Source organism: Haemorhous mexicanus, chromosome 1, assembly GCF_027477595.1.
Source record: "Haemorhous mexicanus isolate bHaeMex1 chromosome 1, bHaeMex1.pri, whole genome shotgun sequence".
NCBI classification, from domain to species: Eukaryota; Metazoa; Chordata; class Aves; order Passeriformes; family Fringillidae; genus Haemorhous; species Haemorhous mexicanus.
This window is the reverse complement of record NC_082341.1, coordinates 48,068,382-48,091,761: the sequence shown is the minus strand read 5'-3', so window position 1 is coordinate 48,091,761 and position 23,380 is coordinate 48,068,382. Positions and strand designations below refer to the sequence as shown.

General features: G+C 40.3%; 1 protein-coding gene and 1 long non-coding RNA gene across 5 annotated transcripts; one reads left to right on the top strand and one right to left on the bottom strand.

Annotated features, from left to right (window-relative positions):
- Nucleotides 1-1,703: 1,703 nt before the first annotated feature.
- LOC132328808 (uncharacterized) lies at nt 1,704-3,510 on the bottom strand. The gene is made up of 2 exons (XR_009486871.1): nt 3,341-3,510; nt 1,704-2,123 (listed from the first exon to the last, which is right to left on the bottom strand). It is a non-coding gene; the product is annotated as an uncharacterized LOC132328808 (long non-coding RNA).
- A 78-nt stretch (nt 3,511-3,588) lies between these two features.
- Nucleotides 3,589-21,262, top strand: MLH1 (mutL homolog 1). 4 transcript variants are annotated; one of them, XM_059848904.1, is made up of 19 exons: nt 3,589-3,747; nt 5,037-5,127; nt 5,232-5,330; nt 6,423-6,496; nt 7,587-7,659; nt 7,931-8,022; nt 9,401-9,443; nt 10,087-10,175; nt 12,435-12,547; nt 13,109-13,202; nt 13,731-13,884; nt 14,539-14,897; nt 15,621-15,769; nt 17,192-17,300; nt 18,143-18,206; nt 18,684-18,848; nt 19,738-19,830; nt 20,204-20,317; nt 20,844-21,262. In XM_059848904.1, exons 1-19 carry the CDS (start codon nt 3,641-3,643, stop codon nt 21,009-21,011), a joined length of 2,250 nt encoding a protein of 749 aa, XP_059704887.1. In that variant the 5' UTR covers nt 3,589-3,640; the 3' UTR covers nt 21,012-21,262. The 4 variants fall into 4 exon arrangements, with proteins under 4 accessions (XP_059704887.1, XP_059704906.1, XP_059704897.1 ...); XM_059848923.1 differs by lacking the exon at nt 3,589-3,747 and adding an exon at nt 3,773-3,963; XM_059848914.1 differs by lacking the exons at nt 3,589-3,747; nt 5,037-5,127; nt 5,232-5,330; nt 6,423-6,496 and adding an exon at nt 6,519-6,648.
- The last annotated feature ends 2,118 nt before the right edge of the window (nt 21,263-23,380 follow it).

Here is a 23,380-nt window from a genome sequence, read left to right as displayed (position 1 = left end):
GCCACTGAAAAAAGATTCCTCCTCTAAGTTCAGATCCTGGAGCAGAGTCAGATCCATTGGATCTGAAGTTCAGTGCTCCCCACACTCCTGGTGCTTCCCAGGTCAGTACACAGTCAAGGTGAGTGTACAGTAGGTCACCCTCTCTTTGTCCCTATTAACCCTTTGCCCCCTACCCCACTCATCCTAACAGCTCCTGAATCTTTTCCTGCAAGTCAAAAGAAAAGTGCACCATGGCCAAGAAAGTTGTCACTGCAACCTGGAGTTTCAGGAAGCCACAGGCAGGGAGGTGGTGCGGCAGGACTGCTGTCTTCCACCCAGGTACTTCTGCCAAGGTCAAAAACTGGGGAACCTCAAGTCAGGCTCAAAAGGGGCTTTTGTGGAGATCTGTCATGCCTGGGGCCACTGCAGGAATCTGTATATATGGACAAGAATTAGACAGAGTGAAACGTGGTAGCAACCATCCCAGACAGTGCTGAGGACAAAATGTCCTTGGAAGGCAAAGCATCTTATAGCAAGGTACCACCAGTCCAGGTTTCACATACTTAGTCCTTAACACTCACAGAAGTGGTTTTGCTTCTTGCTGTACATGTTCCTCAGAGGGACTGTATCTTTTTCATGACCTTGGCCAGGATCATCCTGTTTAAAGTGAGACCTTTCTCAGGTGATACCTATCCTGATATTTCTCAGGACAGGTATTTTTCTTTCTCCCTTCTGCAAAGTGAAAACTGCTTTGTTTATTGCTGTCAGCATTTTACAATTAATGAACAATTTCAAATATGAAGACAGGTGGATATGAAGAGGATGAGAAGATGTTTTACACAGCAATACACTTGCTACATCAGCCTGACAAGGTATTGCAGTGACATTGCCATCCTGGAGAAGCTTTTACTTCTCTGAAGCCCCATTTACAGCTTGCCTGAAAGCAGTAGTGGTTACTGAGCTTAGGGAAATGCAGTGAAGAGCTGTTTTGCACCAGGAGATGCTGGACTGCTACCATCCCAGTATCATCTCTTATTCGAGATGGAAAAATAGAGGAGGAGACAATAGTACAGATAATTTTACATCCCTTTTGGTACTGGGACCCTTAAGTGGTGAAGCCTTGAACGGGCATCCAGTGCAAGTGTACTGCACCATGCAGACCCTGTCTGCAGAAAGGGTTACCTCGTTTTTGGCTGTTCAAGATGTCGTAGGATTTTCTTGCATGAAAGAAAATCCATTCATCATTTCTGCTGTCAAACAGAAAGGATGTTCACATGAGAACTCCTTGCTGCATTTGGAGATAAGGGAAAGGCCTCACAGGCGGTGTAATTGCTGGTATGGAGGGGGAGCTGCCAGCAGCTTCCTCCTTTACAATGAGGCTGAGGTTCTTCTGTGAAGGGAAGGGGTTTGTGCAGCACAACACAGGCCCAAAGCCATGCTGGGTGTGCAGCAGTTTAATTCATGTGTGTTCTACTGACTCCTTTGTTTGCAGTCCTGCTGGTCAGGACCACTGTGAGACCAACAGTTTTCATTGCATTGTGGCTATGGTTTTTTCCTCTGCTGGAAGGAAGGGAACAGCTTCCAGTCTCCGATACACTGGTGTTTTGGTTTCAAAAGAGAGGTGTTTGCTAAGGAAGGCAGGAGCCACCCCTGAAATGGAAAATGTAAACTCCCTCCCTCCAAATCACTATAAATTTTAAATTAAGGGGCTCTCAGGCAAAAAATATGGGAGCAGGAAATAACAGTTCTTTATTAGGGAAGAAAATAAAAAGATAAAATAAACAATTCAGTAAACCAAAATAACACTGACAGAGTCAGAATACAAGCTGACACCTGCTGGTCAGGGTGCTGGTAGCAGTCCAATTGGAGTTGTGGCTGCAGTCCTCCTGGAGTGTCAGGTGTGGTTCAGGAGCAGGGATCCTGTAGAAGCGTGTAGTCTTCCTCTGAAATCCAGTGGAAGAGGAGACAGCTGTTCCTCTGGGAAATCCAGTGGAGAAGCCATGCTTGTGTTCCAGAAGCTCAAGACTATATCCAGGTAGGAATGCTTGGCTCCTCCCTCTGGGCAGAGCATCTCCCAATGGAATGCTATAGTTCTTATCAGTCATGCAGTGACATTCAGTAGCCTGTTATCAGCAGATGTCTCCCTGGAGGAAGGATTGGGTGTGGAAGAGATAAGGAAAAGTGCCCACTTAACAGAAGACAACTGTCATACAGATGGCAAATTGAATACAATTTGCTTGGCAATCCAGGACAACTGGTCATGATTCAACCATGAGTCCCAGGACAATGCATGAGGTTGTACAGAATCACAGAATTATTCAGGGCTGAAAAGACCTTTGAGATCATCTAGTTCAACGTTTGACTGATCACCACCTTGTCAACTAGACCATGGCACCAAGTGCCACACCCAGTAGTTTCTTGAATACCACCAGGAATGTTGACTCCACCACCTCCCTGGGCAGTCCATTCCAATACTTAACCACCCCTTCTATTTGCACTGGCAGAGAAAGCAAGAGCTCTGCTCAAAAAATGTCTCCAAACCTCAAGAGACCCCAAAGCTTGGAAGTTGCTGCCAAGTTTTAGCTGTTGCACAAGTAAGGATCTGCTTTATATTTTTGAGTAATCACTGAGTAACAACGTGTACTACGATGGCAGAGACATATATCACAATGGATACAGGGACACCCTGGAAAGCATCCTGTGATTGGAGACATGTAGTGGCAGTCACACAGCCAGTGCAGTCCTGCTGTCATAGGCACAGAGCTCAGCCTTGATAGATGCCACAGTTTTCACAGCAGTTCACAGAATCACAGAGTAGGTTAGGTTGGAAGGGACCACACTGGGTCATCTGATCCAACCTCCCTGCTCAGGCATGGTCACCCTGGAACACATGGCACAGGATTGCATCCAGATGGTTCCTGAGTATCTCCAGTGAGGGACACTACCACAGCTTCTGTGGGCAATCTGATCCAGTGCTCGGTCACCCACACAGTAAAGAAGTTCTTCTGCACATGCAGGTGTGCATCACTTCCTGTGCACCAGTTTCTGCCCATTGCCTTTCTCATCCTATTGCCTGGCTCCACCGAGAAGGACCTGGCTCCCTCTCCTTGGCACCAATCCTTTAGGTATTTATACACATTAATGAGGTCCAATCTCAGTTGTTTCATCTCAAGGCTGAAGAGTCTCAGTTTCTTCAGCCTGTCCTCCTAAGAGAGATGCTCCAGTTGCCCAGTCAACCTTGTTGCCCTCTGCTGGACCTGCTGCAGGAGCTCCATGTGTCCCTTGTACCCAGGGGCCCAGAACTGGACACAGCATTCCCCATGTGGCCTCATCAGGGCTGAGCAAAGGGGCAGGGACACACCTGTTGGCAATGTACCTCAGGATATCACTGGGTTTCTAGGCCGTAGGGGCCCTGCTGGTTTCGGCACATCCTGCTGTGGCCCGGGACACCCGAGTCGGACACATCCGGGACCCCTTGCGGGCCGCGGCCGCGGCGGGTGCGGCCCGGCCCGGCCTCTCCTCCCACAGCGCTCCGCGGCGCGACCTCCCGCCGCCAGGGGGCGCGCCCCTCCCCGGCGGCGAGTGCGCGCCCCGCCCCCCGCCCCGCCTCCTGCCCGGCCGCGGCGCGAGTGCGGTTCCCCGCCCGGCGGCGGCGGCGCCCATGGCCGGCGTCATCCGGCGGCTGGATGAAGCCGTGGTGAACCGCATCGCTGCCGGCGAGGTCATCCAGAGGCCGGCCAACGCCATCAAGGAGATGATCGAGAACTGGTAACGCGGGAACGGCCCCTCCCGCAGCCCGGCCGCACTGCGTGGGGCGGGGAGGGGCTCTGCCGGGGCTGGCCCGGCGTCCCGGCCCCGGCGTGCAGCGAGGGCCGAGCGGGAGCCCGGGTGCCGAGGAGGGGGGGTGCCTGCGTGTGCTCCTACGGAACGCACGGGAGGCAGCTCCGCTTGGAAAGCCGCGTTTCTGTCAGCGTTTGTGTTCCGGTTTGTTTTGTTGTTGTTTGAAAAACTTATGAATTGTCTGCTTTCGGTGCCAGGTTAACAGTTCATAGAATTATTTAGGTTGGAAAAGACCTCCAAGATCGCCAAGTCCAACCATTAACCCACCTCTCCAAATCTACTGCTAAGCCATGTTCCTAAGCACCACATCTTCAGGTGTTTTAAATACCTCCAGGGTCAGCGACTCAAACACTTCCTTGGGCAGTCTTTTCTATGCGTGACCACCCTTTCTGTGAAGATATGTATCCTAATATCCGATCAAAACCTCTCCTGGCCAAGTCGAGGCCATTTCCTCTTTACCCACCACTTGTTCCTTGGGAGCAGAGGCCATCCCCCACCTTGGTACAACCTCCTTTCAGGGAGGTGAGAGCAGTAAGGTCCCCCCTGAGTCTCCTTTTCTCCAGGCTAAGCACCCCCAGCTCCCTCAGCCTCTTCTCATCACCTCCAGACCCTTCCGCAGCTCCATCGTCCTTCTCTGGACATGCTCCAACCCCTCAATGTCTCTCTTGTAGAGAGGGGCCCAAAACTGAGCACAGGATTCGAGGTGTGGCCTCACCAGTGCTGAGCACAGGGGACAATTACTGCCCTGGTCCTGCTGGCCACACTATTGCTGATCCGGGCCAGGATGTCATTGGCTTTTTTGGCCACCTGAGCACACACTGGCTCACATTCAGACAGCTCTTAGAGCAGCACCCAGCACTTAGAGTGTCTGGAAAGCTGCCATGTGGAAAAGGACCCAGGTCCTTTTCCACATGGCAGCTTTCCAGTCACTCTTCCCTCAGTCTGTAGCACTGCACTGGATAGTTGTGACCCCTGTGCGGAACCTGGCACTTCATCTTGTTGACCCTCATATCATTGGCCTCAGCCCTTCAACCTGGCCTGTCCAGATCCCTCTGCAGAGCCTTCCTACCCTCCAGCAGATCAGTGCTTCTGCCCAACTTGGTGTTATCTGCAAACTGAATAAGGCTACACCTAATCCCCTCATCCAGGTCATAGATAAAGATACTAAACAGAACTCTGTGATTGAAATTGTTTTCTTGGTTTCTTGGTTTCTGCAGTTTGGATGCTAAATCTACGAGTATCCAGGTAGTAGTTAAAGAAGGTGGTCTGAAGTTCATCCAGGTTCAAGATAACGGTTGTGGTATCAGAGTAAGTAAACAAGCTGCTGTTTGATTAAAAATTATTTAAATTTATAAGTGTTTCTGATCTTGAAAAGACCCAGAAGGTGATTGTTGCTTGTCCCTTTCACATAGAAAGAAGATCTCGACATCATATGTGAGAGATTTACTACGAGTAAACTGCAAAAATTTGAAGACTTGGCTAGTATTTCTACATATGGTTTTAGGGGTGAGGTAAGCTCTTCATCAAGGTTTTGAAACTGTTCATTGCTGTTATTCTGTTGTAGTGGGTTCTACATAGTTTCACATTCCCAGTACTCTTTACAGAAGCTTCTGTTTTCTGAGAGAGTCTGCTATGTGAATATAGTTCAAAATATATTTTAGTGTCTTTCAAGATTAGGTGGATGCCTATAGGGAGGTATATATTCTTTTTGCTTTCTGAAATAAGATTTTTTTTTTCAATTGAAACAAAGCTTGTCTTCTCAAATGATGGTTCAAGAACCTATAGGTAAAAGACAGTGGAAGATTTGAGTGGGAGGTGAATCTTCGATGTCAGACTTTTTTCTAAATACCACATTTAAAACTAAATGTGCAAAATGTACAGTGGTCCTCCTTTGTGTTTGCTGTTAGACAAGGTTGGTATCTCTGACCCCTCAGATATAGTGGTTCTTTATACTCTCACAGACTGTATCTGAACTCTGGAAGAACAGTCAAGGATGAGTTTAGCTTTTCCCTCTGGATGAATAAGATATGTGTCTGTCTGTCCTGTGCTTAGATACATAGATGCTCACATGCTCCAGAGAGTAGACTGCTTTGGTCCTCTCCTCACACACTTTCAACATAATCATCTCCACAGCCAGTGGAATCTGATCCTGAGGCTGGTTTTATCTGTGTAGACATGTCCATTGAGTTTTCCAGGAAAACCACCTAACATTGTAATATTTCTTAGAGTCAAGACAAGAACTTGGGCAGGAGTGAGAGAGTAGCAGCTAAAATATTCCAGGTGCTTTCTAGTTAACATGAAAAAGAAAAAGGCACGACTGAAATAATTTTGCAAATTTCTTTTAATTATGCTGCATGGTTAACCAATTGCATTACCAGAGATAACAAAATATTAGGGAAGAGTCTCCTGAATAAAATGACTGGAAGTTTAGTATTATAGATACTAAAATTTGTTTAAGCTTTACTGACCTGCAATTTTCTTGTAAGGATTTTTATTTATTACTTGCTAGTGGTATACTGAAATTTAGTGATGGTGTTTAATGTGTGGACATGCCTCAGCATTGTCCAGAGTAAGGTTTCCAAAGATGTTTTCTCTTTTCCTAGGCCTTGGCTAGCATCAGTCATGTTGCCCATGTTACAGTAACAACTAAAACAGCTGATGCAAAGTGTGCCTTCAGGTATGCTGCCTGTTATCCAGGTGACTTCTGCTGCATGCAATAGCAAACAGATGTATCAATTTCAGAGCTCCTGTTATGGAGAAGAGTATGGTAAGGGCAGGTATCAAAAAGACTTGGAATGTGAGAAAATGTATTTTTTTCAAATTGTAAAGGTAAGCTTTAGCTTAATAATGTATTTTAAAATTGGTGGAGGTGGGGTGGGGAGGCAGAAAATCTTGAAAGAACTTCTATTTCAGTAGCTAATGTAGGTTCAACATTTGTCTTTTTTTCCATTTCAGAATAAAAAGTTGCATGTATATTACAGGCATCATGTCTAGCAAATTTCACAAGTCTCAGCACAGGAACTTACAGCTTAGTTTATTATCATATCTTTATGATACGATAGGTGCTTTATCCTGTCCAAAAAGAGTTTTGGATATTCTTTTGAAAACTTATTCTAAATTACAAGCTTTTCCATTAATTTCTTAACTAATTTTAAGAAAAGGGAGTGGAAAAAAGAGATGTTCTGAATCTTGGTTTTTCCAAAGATTGTGTGACTATGGTCTTTGTTGCATTAAACATACAGGGTATGTTAGAGGGAAAGAAAAAGTCTATCCTTTGAATTTATACATCTCTATAACTTTCTTAGCTGAAAGACCTACGTAGGTCACAAATGCTCAAAATCCTGTTAGTATCAAAGGAAACAGATCTTAGACTAAAGTCAAGAATTTCTTGTTAGCGTAATCGAAGTGTAAAGTCTAGTGGGAGAATTGTTATTAGGCCGTGTCTAGCTATTAAAGAAAGAAAAAAATTCAGAAATCCTTCCTTTAGAGGAAAAGTCTCAGTAATACAATTTCAAAATATGCCATGATCTGCCTCCTTTCCTCTGCTATTATTCCCTTTCCCCCACTTCCCCTCTGGCTCTTACAATCAATGAAGACAGTCTTACTCTATCTGAAAGGTGGAGGAAGCTAATTCTCAGTGTCCCAATCCTTTGCTGGGAGGAGTGTGACAATGATAGGATTTCTTTTGTTTTCATCCTTTGTTTTCCTCTTTCCAGTCTGCCCTCCTGTAAATCTGGATGTCTGACAACTTCTTATTTTCTTCCTAGAGCTACTTACAGTGATGGAAAAATCAAAGCCCCTCCGAAGCCCTGTGCTGGAAACCAAGGAACTCAGATCATGGTAGGTTTTTGTGCCTGTTCTCTCTTGTTCCTTTTCTATTCCCCTTGCACCAATTACATGGTGACTTACATAACAGTATAATCTCTGAAGCTGCAGTTTATTAGGTAAACCTAGGGAATTACAGAATAAACTGAACATTGATTTTTCATAAACCAAAGTATTCTCAGAAAATTTATATATAAAATAAAAAATAACAGGATGGATTTTGATTAATTCTATAGTAAGAGAGAATTTTAAAAATTGTTTTTAATCGCGAACTTTTTCTCTGTAGGTTGAAGATCTTTTTTACAATGTGAATACAAGGAGGAAGGCTTTAAAGAATCCAAATGAAGAATATGCAAAAATATTAGAAGTTGTTAGCAGGTAAACTCAAATTGGAGTCTCGCAATTTTATATACTGCCGTGGGGAGTACTGGGGTTCTTCAGAGGGACTGGTAACTGTGTGTTTGGTGTCATTTTGTTGCTGGTGTGGTGATTTTGTTTGTTACGGTTTTTTTGAACTATTTGTTAGTGTGCAGTGTCAGATAACAGCCCGTCCAATTTGATGTGAAAAATCCAGATAGGAAGTAGTGTATTCTGTCTATAGCCATTAATTATTTGTAAGAATTTCAGCAAAGAAATGATGATGGACTTGAATGAGTAAACTTTAGATGTACGTGGGCTGAATAGAATTCATGTAAAAAATTCATGTAAAAAGTGCTCAGGAGCTTTGAGATTTGGCTGAATACAGAAAAGCTGAATGGCGACTTCACATCCCCAAAAAAGAGTAATATCATTTTAGCTATTGGATGTTCCCTTCCTGGGCCCCTTGGTTGCTCTTTTGCCACTGCTGTAGTCTTCCATAGTGTGCAGAGGTCTTGCAAGCAGGATCTGCACAATTTAAGCAAAATAACTGCTTTATGCTTTCAGAAGACACAAAAGGTAGCAAAGAGAAGCAAGACTGTATACGAAGGTTTAGCCTATTCCCTAAATTAACTGTTCAAGAGTCTCTACTGGGTCAGGCAGACTTCAGCCAGGAGGTGGAGAGTCAGATCCTGCTTTTCTGTCAAACAGGATGATGTAAAGTCTTGCCGAGTTACAGCCCTCTAGCTCATTGGTTGTTTTTTTTTTTTTTTAATTAGGATTTTTCTATTACTTAATTTTTGGGTTTTTTTTTTCCTCTTGAATTATTGAGTTCACAGTCACAGCAGTCAAATCTTAGTCTGCATATTCATATTTCTCGTCTTGCAAGGTTCTATGCTGTGTTTTTTTCTCAAAGTGCAGTAATTTCCCTTGAATTTTGAGCCAAGATTACACAGCTGTAGTGTATCAGATATCAGCCTTGTGATCACAGATAGCTGAACTGTCTGGGTAGGGGAAGTTAGAAGGGTGGTAGGGTGGGCCAGCCATTATTCACATGCTTTTCCATAGTAGTTGAGCCTTGATTCTCTTATACTGAGGATGTTTTGATGGGTTTTTTAGTTAAACTTGTACAGTGAAACTGAAAAAACAGGTCTGTAGAAGCTGATCCTTGAATTTCCTATGGTTACAGTTGAGTTCTAATTGAGTTCTAATAGGACACACTTTTTTTTTTTTTTTAAGCTGTTCAGCCTACAGAAGCTCAACTTGGCTCAAATAAATTGCATTACTTCTAACAGGAAGTGAAATTGCTTACCCCCATTACTAGCTGCTTTTCACTAATCAAGGGAAACAGTTGCCTTTTGTTCCACATACTGCAGACTTACATTTATCTATTTTTCAGGTATGCCATCCATAACTCAGGTATCAGCTTTTCAGTTAAAAAGGTTTGTAGATAAAGTTTTTGTAACTTCACTGTGTGTCTGTATGTGCCTGTGTATATATATCCATAATGTGTATATCTGAAATTGCCAGAAAATTTGTGCTGTGTCTTTTGCAACAGGATCAGAGAACCTTCCCTTATACTGAAATGTTGAAGGGTATGTTGATGCAGTTTGGATAGAAAGCACATCAGTGAGAAGTAAACAAGACAAAAATATATTTGTCAGGAGTTTGGAGGATTCTGTGTGGTCAGTGGTATATTTGGTTTAGCTTTATGTATTGTTTCAGCTTCTCTGGAGAGCCTGGTTACTAAGTGCTGTGTGAAAGAGACTGGGGTAGATTATCTTTGTTCTGTGCCATTCTTGATAATTGTTTACTGAACTGAGTTCAGTAAATAAGTGTTCCTCACTTTCCAGGGTGGAGTTACTAGCCTCACTGGGTCTGATGTGCTGTAGCTGATCTTGTAAACATGTACCATTTACCATCCATTGCTTTTTTGAACATAAATAAGTAAATTATACAAGACAAGATAATGATGTTGTGTCGTTCTGTGTGTTTTTTTAAGAAATGTTATTGTTTAATTTAAAGTATTTCTAAAACTTCCTCCAGAAAGGTGAATTGATTGATACTCATTCCTGCTCTCTTTAGCAAGGTGACACTGTGTCAGATGTTAGAACCTTATCCAATGCCTCAACAGTGGACAACATCAGGGCCATCTTTGGAAATGCTGTTAGCAGGTATATTGATGTAGATTTTCCTTTCAATATAAAACTTTACAGTGAATCACCCTCCCTTTTCTCTTTAAAGACCATGGGCTATGATAACTTTTCTTGCTTCCTTCATGGTTAATTTCAGAGAAGAAATTTTAGGGAGTGCTGCAATTAGAGAGCTCTTCCTTCTTTTCAGAATGTGTGACTTTTTTTTGTGTACCAAAGGGAAGATGAAATTTAAAAAGTTATTCCTTTAATGCACTGAAAAGAAACCATCTGCTTGTAACTTTCTGTGTGCTCCTGTAAAAACAGCAAGCTGAACCTGTGTTCTCTACAAGTTCCTGGCCTCTTCCTATACCATGAAAATCTTAGCCTTTCTTACTGTCTGCTACCTGGTAAATTTGGAAGCTACTCATATTGTTTTTTTCTGAAATATTATGGTTTCTGATTTTGACAAAAGCTATGTTAGTTGAAGCTGTGTAAATCAGATAGAAAAATTAAAAAACTAAAAGATCATCTTTTGAAGATGTATCTGCCATTTTAGGAAAAATTGTCTTTATGAGACTTTCACCTGTCAAGAATCCATTGCATGTATGTGTCCCATGAATGACTGGGTGTCACTTTGATTCTGTTCTGTTACTGACTGAAGTCAAGCTTCACATTTAATGGATGCAATTCCTAATTCATGAAAACAGTTTAGGAAGCACAACAAAATAGAGAGGCTGCAAAGTAATGAGGTTTTCAGTGTTGCATGTATTTCTTTGCAGTGCATTTGTTTATTTCTACTACGGATAGTAGCTCATTTGATAGTTTTTCCTTTGTATGGTTCAGGATAAATTGTTGATTTCAAAGTAAATATTTGATAATTTCTTTTCAAACAATAATTTACCCAGTTCAAGATGGTGTTAAAAACTGAACACAAATAAAAATGGCACTTGGTATATATACTGAGGTTGAACTGGAAATAAGTAGCCCTTAAGTCTGTTCTGTGTTAACTTTAGAAGTTGACATAACGCCTTCTTAGGGAGCTGTGCTCACAAAGTACTGAAGTGAATTTTCCTTGACTAATGAATTTTGAAAATTATTAAAACTGTTATGAAAATAGTTAACATTAGGATCTATGTGCATGAGCAAGATAGAAGTTCTTACATTTTAATGACTTCTTAACAGACCACCAAGACATATTAGACTGATAATAATGGACAAAGTAGTCAAAAAAAAATGTTTGTTCTTCCTTGGCTGCAGACAGTTTTGAAGTGTTCTTGTCAATCACTGTTAATTACTTAAATAATGAAATGCATATTAGAATTATCAATAGATTATAATGCTGTGGATACTGTGATATGTTACAGTATTAAAAAGATAATGGAGGTAATTTTACAGATTCCAAGCACACAACATTACCAGTGTACACTTAAGAAGAGGAAATTATTCAGTTTAGGTTAAATAATTACTGTGTCCCAGCAATCAGTGTTTGAGCTCTCAAATAATTGTAATGTTTTCATTAACTGTGATAGAAGATGTATCAGTGTAGGAAGTAGTGAGACTTGAGTAATAGGCCCTAAGCCAAAGCTGACCTTTAGATGAACCTTCCAACCATAAGTTATATGATATTTGTATCTGCTCATTAGCAAAATATGTAGTGTGATAAGAACATATTTATCTTTCCATATTTAGAGGATGGACAAGGCCATGAAATCAGACATCTGACCTTGTTTGGAGGTATATGGTCAAAGCCAACTCCCTTGGTTCCTCCTTGAGCCCCGGCCAGGCTTTGGGTGGAACCCAAGAGGAGAATGAAACCAGATGTTTCTGCATTAGAATTATGTGAGCTTTTTTATTCAACAATATAGAAGGTGGACCCTTTCCCAGCAAAGGTGGGGTTTTCACCTGTGTGTGGTGAAGACACCCTGTGAAGTCATACTGTGTAAGATTTCCCAGTTACGAGGAGTGGTTCTCCAGTCCTTTGCTGTGACCAGGGCTCCTCAGCTGATGTGTGTATCTGGATGATGGTGCAGTGTTAGGGTAACTGGTGATGTATCTTCTTAATCACTGTGGGCAGTCTTCTGTAGTAATGATTAAGTGCATTACTTATATTATCCTTTTGTAATTCTTTGCTGTTTTGAACTGTAGCTAATTACACTCATCCCTTAAAGTTGGTGCCTGTATCTTTTGTGCTGACCCTGCCAAATGGCAAAACAGAATATCATTGCTTGTGAGTACTGTTCAAAATTTACATCAACAGAAGAATTAATTTTTTGTTCGTGTTTCTATCAAACTTAATAGGGAACTCATAGAAGTGGGCTGTGAAGATGCAAATCTGGCCTTTAAAATGAAAGGTTACATCACGAATGCAAACTACTCTGTGAAGAAATGCATATTTTTGCTCTTCATAAACCGTAAGTTTAAAAAAAGGCAGCATTTTGTACAGTCATATGTTGCTTACATAATCAGAAGAACAAAACTTTCTGAGGACCTACAAAGTGCATAAACATTCTTAAAAACACTTTTAAGAATAAATATTACAGTTAATTGTAAATCTTAAAGTATTTTTCAATTTGTAATATGCATCACACTTCATGCTGCATTTAGTGGAAAACAGCTAAGACTGGACCTGAAGAAACTTTGGTGTATCGAGGTTATGGCTGTGTCCTGCCAGCTTACACAAGTTGATCTCTCTTCTGTAGCAACACTGGCATGGGTTGACTGTATGAAATAATGAAAGGTAGCCTGGTTATTTCAGTATTTGTGGGAAAAAATACCTCTAAGTGTAAAACATGCTGAGAAAAATACTGCCTATTCCTGGGTTTATATGAAGTATAAATAGGTCCTGGGGGAAAATGGGTATAACAGATTCCCTTTGAAGGCACAAAGCATGAAGATGTTTGTCTGAAGGAGGAGCTGGGTACTGTGCAGTGTATTGTAGCTCTTTGGAAACAGGGCTGTGTTCTGTGTTTCAGATCGGTTGGTAGAGTCAGCCGCTATGCGCAAAGCCATAGAAACTGTGTACGCTGCTTATTTGCCAAAAAGCACGCACCCATTCCTATACTTAAGGTAAAGTAATAGGAAGAAGTAGCCTTTTAATACTGTCCTGTAGGATAGAACTAGGGTGAGTAGGTTTAGAAGGACATTTCTGTTCCTCATAATAGTGTTAAGCATTGCAGTGAGGTAATTAATCGCCAGGCAGGAAATAAGACTTCCTTAGTGCTATTTAATTAAGAAGACAGGCCTTTTTTAAAAGTAGTGAGTATGTGTAATTTCAGCTGAAGTCCTTTCCGATTAATTCATGAGACACTGCAAGTAAAAGCTATTTCTAAAAGGGGGGTTTTCTAGTTGTACAATGGAGAGGTTGGTTTAAGCTTACCTATGTAAGCTCATTTTGGTTTGTGATTTTGAATTATGTTTTAATTACCCAAACAAGTCTGACTGTAATATAACTTCAGCAGGTTTCAGGTTCATTTTGACTTCTTTGAATGGAATAATGTCCCCAAGCCTGACAAATTTTGTCAAATTTGAACCAATTTTTGATTTCTCTGCCATCCATGGGATCTTTTAGCTTAACTTTTTAAAAACATTTTCCAGCCTGGAAATAGCCCCCCAGAATGTAGATGTGAATGTGCATCCTACAAAACACGAGGTCCATTTTCTTCATGAAGACAGTATTCTGGAGCGTGTGCAACAACATGTAGAGAGCAAGTTATTAGGCTCTAATTCCTCAAGGATGTACTTCACTCAGGTGAGAATATCTATGGAGTGATGGCAGTCCTGCATTATTTTAATTATTAGGGATAATTTACTCCATTCAGTAGTAAAATCTTTGCAGATATGACACTTACCAGTGTTGTATTGGTACCTTTAGATCTTTGCTCTGTTTCAAGTTACTTATGCCAGTGTTAACAGTATGGCAAAAGAGAGAAAAAACAGTATGAGAACATTTTAAGTACATTTCTGTCAAGTACTTGATTAGTTGTCTTAATTTTATGTTAGCTTTCCCATGTGGTAAATTGGTCTTGGTTTATGTGAAGAAGATGTGATTGAGGAAACTGTTCTGTGTATTTGATAACATTTTGGATTTAATCTTACCAGAAAAAAAAGTCAGGGAGATACTCTACTGTGTCTTTATGTGAAGCATAGCATAAGAATTGCTATAATTTTTATACAAACTAATTCCTTGTGATTTTTTTTTACCTTAAAAATTTTTAATTTTGAGTCAAAGGAATGGTGACTATTGATTTTAACTGCCAAGATGGTGACATTGACTCCATGTGGATAGCAAGTGCAAAGCTGGTGGCCTTTTAAGCAATTGACACTGTGTTGCTGGGCGTTTCAAATTTGCCTCTGAGCAGTAAGATACTGTCTCTTCTCTTTGCTTCCTCATGTCGGAATGAAGACATTGCTTCCAGGGGCTGACTGCTCTTCCAATGAGGTTGTAAAATCAGCAGCAAACTCTTCTGTGGTTACCAAGGGAAGCAGTGATAAAGTTTATGCGCATCAGATGGTCCGCACCGATTCCCGAGAGCAGAAACTGGATGCTTTTCTTCAGCCAGTGAACAACCCCCTGAGTGCAGGCACCACTGAAGTGACAACAGAGGTTAATGCAGGACCTCCTGAGGGTGCAGACAGGCCCCAGGATGCTGAAATGGAAGAAGTCAGTGACCTGGTTGAAATGGTTGATGTTCAGGAGGATTCAGTGCGGTCTGGGGGGCCGAGCGAGAGTGGACACTTGTCTCCTGAGACTGTGCCTTCTCGGTAAGTCCCACCTTTCCTGAACTAGGGCAAGGCTACCTATTTATTTCATGGCATAGCCCTGAAACTATAGATTTTTCTGATCTCTTTGGGCTTCTGCTTTGCCAGGAAGAAAAAATTATCAAGAATAACTTTTCATGACTTTTTTTTGAGAAATTAAACCTAATTTGTGAACTGTAAATTACATAAATTGTGATAAGTTTTGTGACTGGAATAGTGTTTCTATGCATACTGAAAGGCAGGAAGCAGTGTAAATAATGGCATTAGTTTAGGGAGATCATACTGGTCTGTCTCTTTCTGGAAGCCTTCCTTTTGTGAGGGATAGAAACTATATCACTGAATTTGACAGGCATTTCCTTAGTAAATGCTAAAGCGCTATAAATTTTTTATAGCTCCTGCAGAAGCTGTTACAAGAGGCCAACGTCTTCTGAGGGAATCTGATTCCCTGTCTCCAGTATTACAGAAAAATGGGTGTGGAAAAGAAGATTGTTAGAAATAGGAACATTTTTGATGTGTCCTTTGAGCCAAATTTGCTTGGTGCTTAAGCAACAACTGCCTAATGTAATTGGTATTATTCCTCAGAAGCAAAATAAAACTGTCTTTCTGGGAAACTGTTTCATTTCCTGTGTTAGCATACAGCATGTGAATTGAGCATCATGTCTGTTGCTGTGTTTGGCCTAAGTGATAGGAGAATTGAACATAATTCCTTTTGTTTTGGTATTATAGGAAGAGACCACGGGAAGACATGGATGTAGATTTGGAGAAAGGTGACACCAGAAAGGACATGACTGCTGCCTGCACGCCTAGAAGAAGAATTATCAACTTGACCAGTGTGTTGACTCTCCAGGAGGAAATTAGTAATCAGGCACATGCAAGTAAGCATGACTTGTTTCTCAAAATTGCTGTTATTCCACCACTAAATATGACTGTTCAAAGTGGGAAAAGGTATTTAAAAGGAGGCCCAGTGAGCTTACTGTGCTGCTAAGCAAGTTTTTAACAAAAGCTTTTGCTTTTCATTTTTATTTGTATCTGTGTGAGACTTCTGAACTACTCTCTTTTCTGTTAAGAGTTGTTTTAGACAAAGGTAAAAGTTTTTGTGAATCTTTCTAGACTGTTTCCCTCTTAACTCAATTGCCTCTGAAGGCAACTTACACTGACTTATACCCCAATTACTCATATGTCTAAATGTTGGGAATCTCACATCCTGGGGGTTTTGTTGGATTTATTTTGATTTTTTCTCGTTGTAAGAACTGGGGATGCTCCACACAGATGTCTGTAATCAGTAACTTTTTTATAAATTGATATGAATCTTAATGTTTAGAAAGCATGAACTTTTACTTTACTTGTTACTTTATTTTATTTACTTTACTTGTGATTCAGTAAACATTTTGCAGAAGGCTGGTAATTCTGACCCAGTAATTCCATATCTGATTGTCACTGTTTAAATATTGAAATCAAAGAGTTGTCCCAGAACCTAAAAATACCCAAAAATGTCTCAAAATTCATGATAAACGTTGTGAAGCTGCCTGAGGTTGTGTATCATCTCCACATCTGTAAGAAATACCTAAAAGAGACTTTGGAAAGAGAGAAATCTTTTCTCAGTCTGTTACATTCCTTTAGAAAACATAGCAGTGGAATTAGTGAAATTAACATAGTGCTTTGTACATGCTGTGACTGCAGTGCCAAACATCTGTAATAAAGCTTCTCCCAAGGATGGCAACTAGGGAATTTTTTTTGTGGAATGTCTAAAATGAAGTCTGACTTCTTACACCTTTCCCAGCCTTCTCACTCATACATATATTTTTTAAAAAAGTTATTTTGTAAGAGAAATAAAAAGAAATTATGAAAAAAAAAATTATGGACCTATTCTACTACATCTCTAGAATTTAGTTTGATAATACCTAGATTGTGTTGCAAAGCTGGTTTACACCTGCAGTTTTTGAAGTATGTATATGCTCCTAACCAATCTCCTATGGCTGGAAGTTAATTTTGGAAGGCTATTCAAACACAGGAACTTTTTTTTTTTTCTAATTTGCATTTGTAGTTTAAATGTTAAATAACTCTTCTCCCTTACACTTTAATTGTATGAGTATGCATAAAATTATTAATATTTCAAAGCTTGTGAATAATTGGTCATACAAGGATATAAGAAGAAGCAGGGGTATAAGAGTGACTGAGCAGTAATCTGAGATTTTCATGCTAGAAAGACACAAACCACTCAACTAAATAAATGAGGGCAGGGGTGCTACTATGAAATTACATTCTTTTGTTTCTTCCCCTCCTCTCTATTGTTTCAGAACTCCAGGAAATGCTACATGAGCACTCATTTGTTGGTTGTGTCAGTCCTCAGTGGGCTCTGGCCCAGTACCAGACAAAACTGTACCTTCTCAACACAACAAAACTCAGGTAAAAGAGTTGTTAGACCTGTTGGCAGCTGAAATAAGCACCAATTTGAAGCTAATTAGAAGGAAGGAAGGAAATGACAGGGAAAAGAACATTGTTCTCTTGTTGCCTGTATGAAAAGTCATGAGGCTAAAGAGTATGCAGTCCTCTGAGAACAGTGGAAACAAGTCTGGCACACTTGGGAAAAGTTGCAGGGAATCAGTGTCATTAAAATGCCAACTACTGTATCGTGTGCTCACAGACAGTGGGAAGGGAAGGACTTTTTCTTGCTTCATGATGATCTAGATCATCTCTGATCATCATCATGATTTGCTGTACAATCATCTGCAGCGCATTGTATAAAGCAGAGGCTTCTGAAAAGTCTGGGAAACATTGTATCCAGTTGGGTTAAGAGTATCTGCAGGACATGATTGTAACATGAAATTTGTAATTTTGCCTGTGCAGCCTTACAGGCTCAGCTACATAAATTTTTGTAACAAGTCAGAGAATAGACTTGACATGTCAATTAATTTCCCAGTTCCTTTGCATTTCTTTCAGTGCAGTAAAGGAGTAAAGAAGTTGAAATATAAATTATCAGGGAATAAATTCATAGCGACTGGATACTTGAGTTTGTAACCTTTCTGCACCAGTGTGAGATGTCAGAAACCAAGAAATAGATTTAATTGTAAATATCTAGATAATGCAGGTGAACCTCTAAACTCTTCAGTTTAAGTAAGATCTTTATTAATAGGACTAGATATGGATATCTGATGTTTCCAGGATGATCCTTACTTTCCCCTCTTAATTATGGTAACTTGGAGATACGCAATCCTGTCCATATAATTAATTTTTGTGCTTCATTTTAGCCAAGAACTCTTCTACCAGATACTTATTTATGACTTTGCAAACTTTGGAGTCTTAAGGTTATCTGTAAGTATAATTTTGCATTATATCCTATAGAAATTTTTTTTTAAATGTATTTACAATATGTCTGTCCTTTCAGACACATGCATAGTTTTTGTTGCACAGTCAGGTTGGCTTTTGTCCACTACAGGAATGTTGTTTTGTTTCTCAGAGAAGAATGTAGAAAACTTAGCAATTTTGTAGCTGCTACTGTTTAAATTGTCATCCTGCCTTCTTGTTATTAGTGTCAGTTGTAGTTATTTACCAAGTTATACTGTTGCTCATTGCATTCAGACAAATAATTAATTTGAATATACAATCAGCAGAAATACAGTGTTGATTGCCAGTGTTTATCCTGTAAAATACCACAGTGCTCAGTGGGATTGTGGATGGCAGAGAAGGAAATGCATACCTTTTTAGCCTGGTTATGATAAACAGAACTGTTAGTTCTGCAGGCCAGAAATAGCATATTACAGTTAATTAGTTTGCCTTCTTCATTTTCAGGAGCCAGCTCCTTTATATGAGCTTTCAATGCTTGCTTTAGAGGATCCTGAAAGTGGCTGGACAGAAGAAGATGGCCCAAAAGAAGGGCTTGCTGAGTACATTGTGGAGTTTTTGAAAAAGAAGACTGAAATGTTGAAAGATTATTTCTCTCTTGAAATTGATGAGGTGACTGCAGCTGTTACTTCTGATAGTAAATGAATAGTGGACTTGGAAGTGTTATGTTTATGGTTGGATTAGATCTTAAAGGTCTTTTCCAACCTAAACGGTTCCATAATTTTACATTTTGGTGACAGATAACTGCAGTAGTTTGCTTGCAGTGCTTACCATCACTAAGAACTAGTTCCATTCAGATATTAGGTGGCATAACCCTTTCATTTAAAATGCTCAGGACTTAGTGCTGCCTTTAAGGAGGGTGGTACACAAAGTTTCTATTTAATTAGTTACTAAGTCACAGAATGGATTGGGTTGGCAGGGACCACAGTGGGTCCTTGCTCAGGCAGGGTCATCCTGGAGCACATGGCATGGGATTGTGTCCAGATTGGTCTTGAATATCTCCAGTGAGGAAGACTCCACAGCCTCTCTGGGCAATCCATAATTTAGTTATTGCTTGTATAACTAGAATGCAGATCTCTTAACCAACAAGGTGTGCATCTTAACCAGCTCTTAAGTCAGACAGGGCTGCAGCACCACTGTGCTCTCAATGTGTCTTTTTTTGTGTGACTTAAGGCATCCCTTACTTTATACTAAAGTGAACAGCTTCATTAAGACACTTTATTTGGATATTTGCCTGGGAAGTGGTATCTGTGTAACCTGGAGCTAGAGGAGAAGGTTGAATTCAGCCACTCCCTGAGCTGAGTGGCTTAATTCATGCCTTGTGAAATTAAACACCACCAATAACTCCATGCAGTGTCTGCCTGGCTGACAGGGCTTTAAAAACTTGCAAGGCTCACTGAGTTTGGTAAGAGTTGGTCTTTAAATACATCAGAGTTTTGGTGCATTTACTGCAAAAAAGAACTTTTTTTTTTTTAACTGAACCAGCAGTATTGCTTTGCAGGAAGGAAATCTTACTGGGTTACCACTTCTGATAGACAACTATGTCCCACCATTGGAAGGACTGCCTATGTTTATCCTGCGCTTGGCCACAGAGGTATATTCTCTCAAGGATTTTATTAATGCACAATTACTTTTTTTTACTTAAGCAATTCCAGCCTGCCTTTTCAGTTTCTGGTACAGCTTAAATGTACATGTTCCAGATGCTGTTCTGTGGTTACTGATTAGTTGTGCTTTGCCTTTGTATTCATAACTGCTGACTGAGCCTCTGTTTTGATTTAAAAGCCTGCATTCCTACCCTCTTTTTTCATTCTATACCTTTACCTTACCAGGACAGAAATGGCCAGCACATTAATATAAATTTTCCATATTAAGAATCTCTATATTATACAGTTTCCCATTAATTCCCGTATTAAGTCTCTGACTGATACCCAGATTCTATAAAATGACTTTTTTTTTTATTGTAACAGGTAAACTGGGATGAAGAAAAGGAGTGTTTTGAAAGCCTGAGTAAAGAACTAGCCATGTTCTACTCCATCAGAAAGCAGTATATAATAGAGGAATCCAACCCAACAAACTCTCAGGTACTGGAATACTGTAACTAGTTCTGTGAGCAGATAACTAACAACATACAGAAAACTTCTGCTCTTTCAGATGTAGACTTCTAATCCCAGCTCTTTCAGGGAACTGAATCAAGTAGCAGTGTGGCAAGATGCTGAAAGAATGTGCCTTAAATTTTCTGAAGTATTTTAGGTATTGAGGGAACCTTTTAACTTTGGACATTGCAGTGTACTTAATATTATTACAAGCCTCCTTGGCCTCTGAGCTGGGAATGTATTTTTTATGCTGTATTTCTATAGAAGAATAAGGATGCATACAAATTATAACTACAACCTGATTGTGTCTAAAGATCTGCCTAATTGATCAGTTAAACTCACCCATTCTGCAAGTGACTTTACAGAGCTTAGAATTGACTGTATAGAATGAACTTTTCTAATACCAGCAGAATTTTACAACTGCTGTAGTCTTACATAGTACTAAGTTTTTAAGGCATGCTCTCCTCTAGTTAAACAGAACCTGTTTGTTTGTCCTTGTTTTCCTGTATTTCAGAATGAAGAATCTGAGTCTGGTTCAACAACATGGAAATGGACTGTGGAACATGTGCTTTACAAAGCTTTTAGGACTCATCTTTTACCTCCTAAACACTTTGCAGAAGATGGCAACATTTTGCAGCTTGCTAACCTGCCTGACCTGTATAAAGTTTTTGAAAGATGTTGAGCAAGCAGTTATTAAAGACTGTTTTTATAGATAGACACCATTCAGTTTTACTTAGTAGAAGCTAAAGCTGGAATCTTGATAGAGGAAAGAAAGAGAGGATTTAGTACCCTATTAAACTGCTAACATCTCAGTAAATCATCTATTTTCCTTTCGTTGATCAAATTATATAAAAAAATAATTTTTGCTGTGTCTAGCCCCAATGAAAATCCCCAAAATAAAATCTCCACTTAAACTCTGAGTTTCCCTATTAACCAGTCTGCTAAGACAATACACTTCTGCTGAAGAAAATATACTGGGTTAAGTGATTGTGGAGGAAGATGGAGCATAATTTAGTTAAAATTTGAATGCTTTAACTTTGCTTGCATCTGGAAATCAAACTAGGGTACCTGCATTCCTTTGTTTTAAGCATGAGGGTTGTCTGACAGTACCTGCACTAGGAGTGTACATGCAAAGCACTTAAAATCATGTTACTGCACGAGTCAGTCTTGCAATATTCCAGGGCCCTTGCAGAAACACGGGAAATCCCTTCCCTTTTAATCAAAGAGTCAGAGAATAGAAATGGGAATGTCCTGGCAGATAGTAAATGGGCATTCACACATAATATTCAGTGTCTCCAATTTAATGAATAGGGCTTGGGAGATCTACTTCCTTTGCATAAAAAATGCAGGAAATCTTTCTTGCAAAGTATATTTTGAAGTTAAGATTGCAATAAACCATCAAAACATTCTTGTCACAGATACATGACAAGCAGGTCGTGGTATTACTTTGGTTAACAGCTTATTTGGGTTATTTTTCCTTTTAAATCCTTGATTCAAACCTGCTTCTTGAAACAAAATTTCTTAAATCTCATTTTGAAGCCCAACAAAAAGAAAGCCCAACACATTACAAAGAGCACAAAGTCACATTGCTGTCACAGTCATGCCAAGCAATTCAGTCCATTGCCAAGGGCCTTTACATGAACAATCGCCTCACCTGTATTAGAATCAAAAGCAAACAGCTTTTTTAAGGAAAGCCTGGTGGAAAGTTCTTCTAGAGATGTAGCTGGGGCTACCCAAGGAGAGCAGAAACATCCCCAGAGATGGCAGGACTGAACAAGAGTTTTTGTGTCAACTTTGCAGGTTTTACAGGTTTGAGAAGAATGGGCAAAATTTTTCCAGACTGAGCGTTTTAACTCCTTTCTATACTATAACATGCATTTTAGATTTACAGAAGATGTAGCTTCTCATGGCAGCAACTGGAATTGTTTGGGGATGCACCAAAGGGAGTAACTTCCTTGGCAAACGACGCACATATGAAAACATGGCATCTCAGTTAACTCACTATGGAGAGCATCCAAGCCATACATTCAGGAAGAAAGATGCTTATTTAGGAGAGGCTTGCAAAATCTTTACCTGACATCTGCCAAGTATAACTGTTCATGTCTGGTGTAAGAAAATACCCCCCCACCCCAAGGATTTTCTGTCACCAGTGCAATATGACTTGGTCTGCTTTGCAGTTACTGTATTAATTCCCTTTTTTCCAAGTACTGAACAGGAGGGAGCAGGCTCTGAGAAAAGGTTGAATTTCTTAGATATGCAGAGGAATTTCATATTGCAGAATGAAGAAAATGTTCAAGTAAAGTAATAGGTTGTGCACCTAGATTAAGTTCATAGGTTTAATGGAACCTTTGACCTCCTATCCCAGCTGTGTTTTTCTCACTGAATTTAATCACAGAATTGTTGGATTGGACATCTGGAGATCATCTGGTCCAACCCCCCTGCCAAGGCAGGGTCACCTGGAGCAGGTGACACAGGAATTCATCCAGGTGGGGCTGGGATGTCTCCAGAGAGGGAGACTCCATGAACTCCCCGGGCAGCTGTTCAGTGCTCTGCCACCCTCAATACAATTAAGTTCTTCCTCCTGTTGAGGTGACACTTTGGGTGTTTTAGGTTACAGTCACTGCTCCTTGTCTGGTCTCTGGGCACCACCAAGAAGAGTCTGGCACCATCCTCTTGGCAGCTGCCCAAGAGATATTTATCTGCATTAATGAGATTCCTTCTCAGTCTTTAGGACTCAACAGGCCCAGCTCCTGCAGTCTCTCCTCATAAGAGATACTCCAGATTCTTGTTAGGAACATTCCAACATTGTTAAATGACAGGGTTTGAATTTCTCTTTCTTCTAATAGTTTATTCTTACCTGCATCCTCTGAAACAGATCTTGGCTATCTGAAGCAATGTAAGGGATAAACTTGGGTCCTGGCTTCTATTTTCATTCAGCAATTACAGAAGAGAACTTCAGGAAGAGCATACTGAAGCCAATGCAACAAAGAAGTGATGTGCCACTACCACTAACATGGCCTCCCAACAGGCCATGTAGGGAGTACCAAACAG

Coding starts and splice junctions, on each gene's coding strand:
- MLH1 (XM_059848904.1), top strand. CDS start 3,641: ATGGCCGGCGTCATCCGGCGGCTGGATGAAGCCGTGGTGAACCGCATC. Junction 3,748..5,036: donor AAGGAGATGATCGAGAACTG/GTAACGCGGGAA, acceptor TGGTTTCTGCAG/TTTGGATGCTAAATCTACGA. Junction 8,023..9,400: donor ATATTAGAAGTTGTTAGCAG/GTAAACTCAAAT, acceptor TCTATTTTTCAG/GTATGCCATCCATAACTCAG.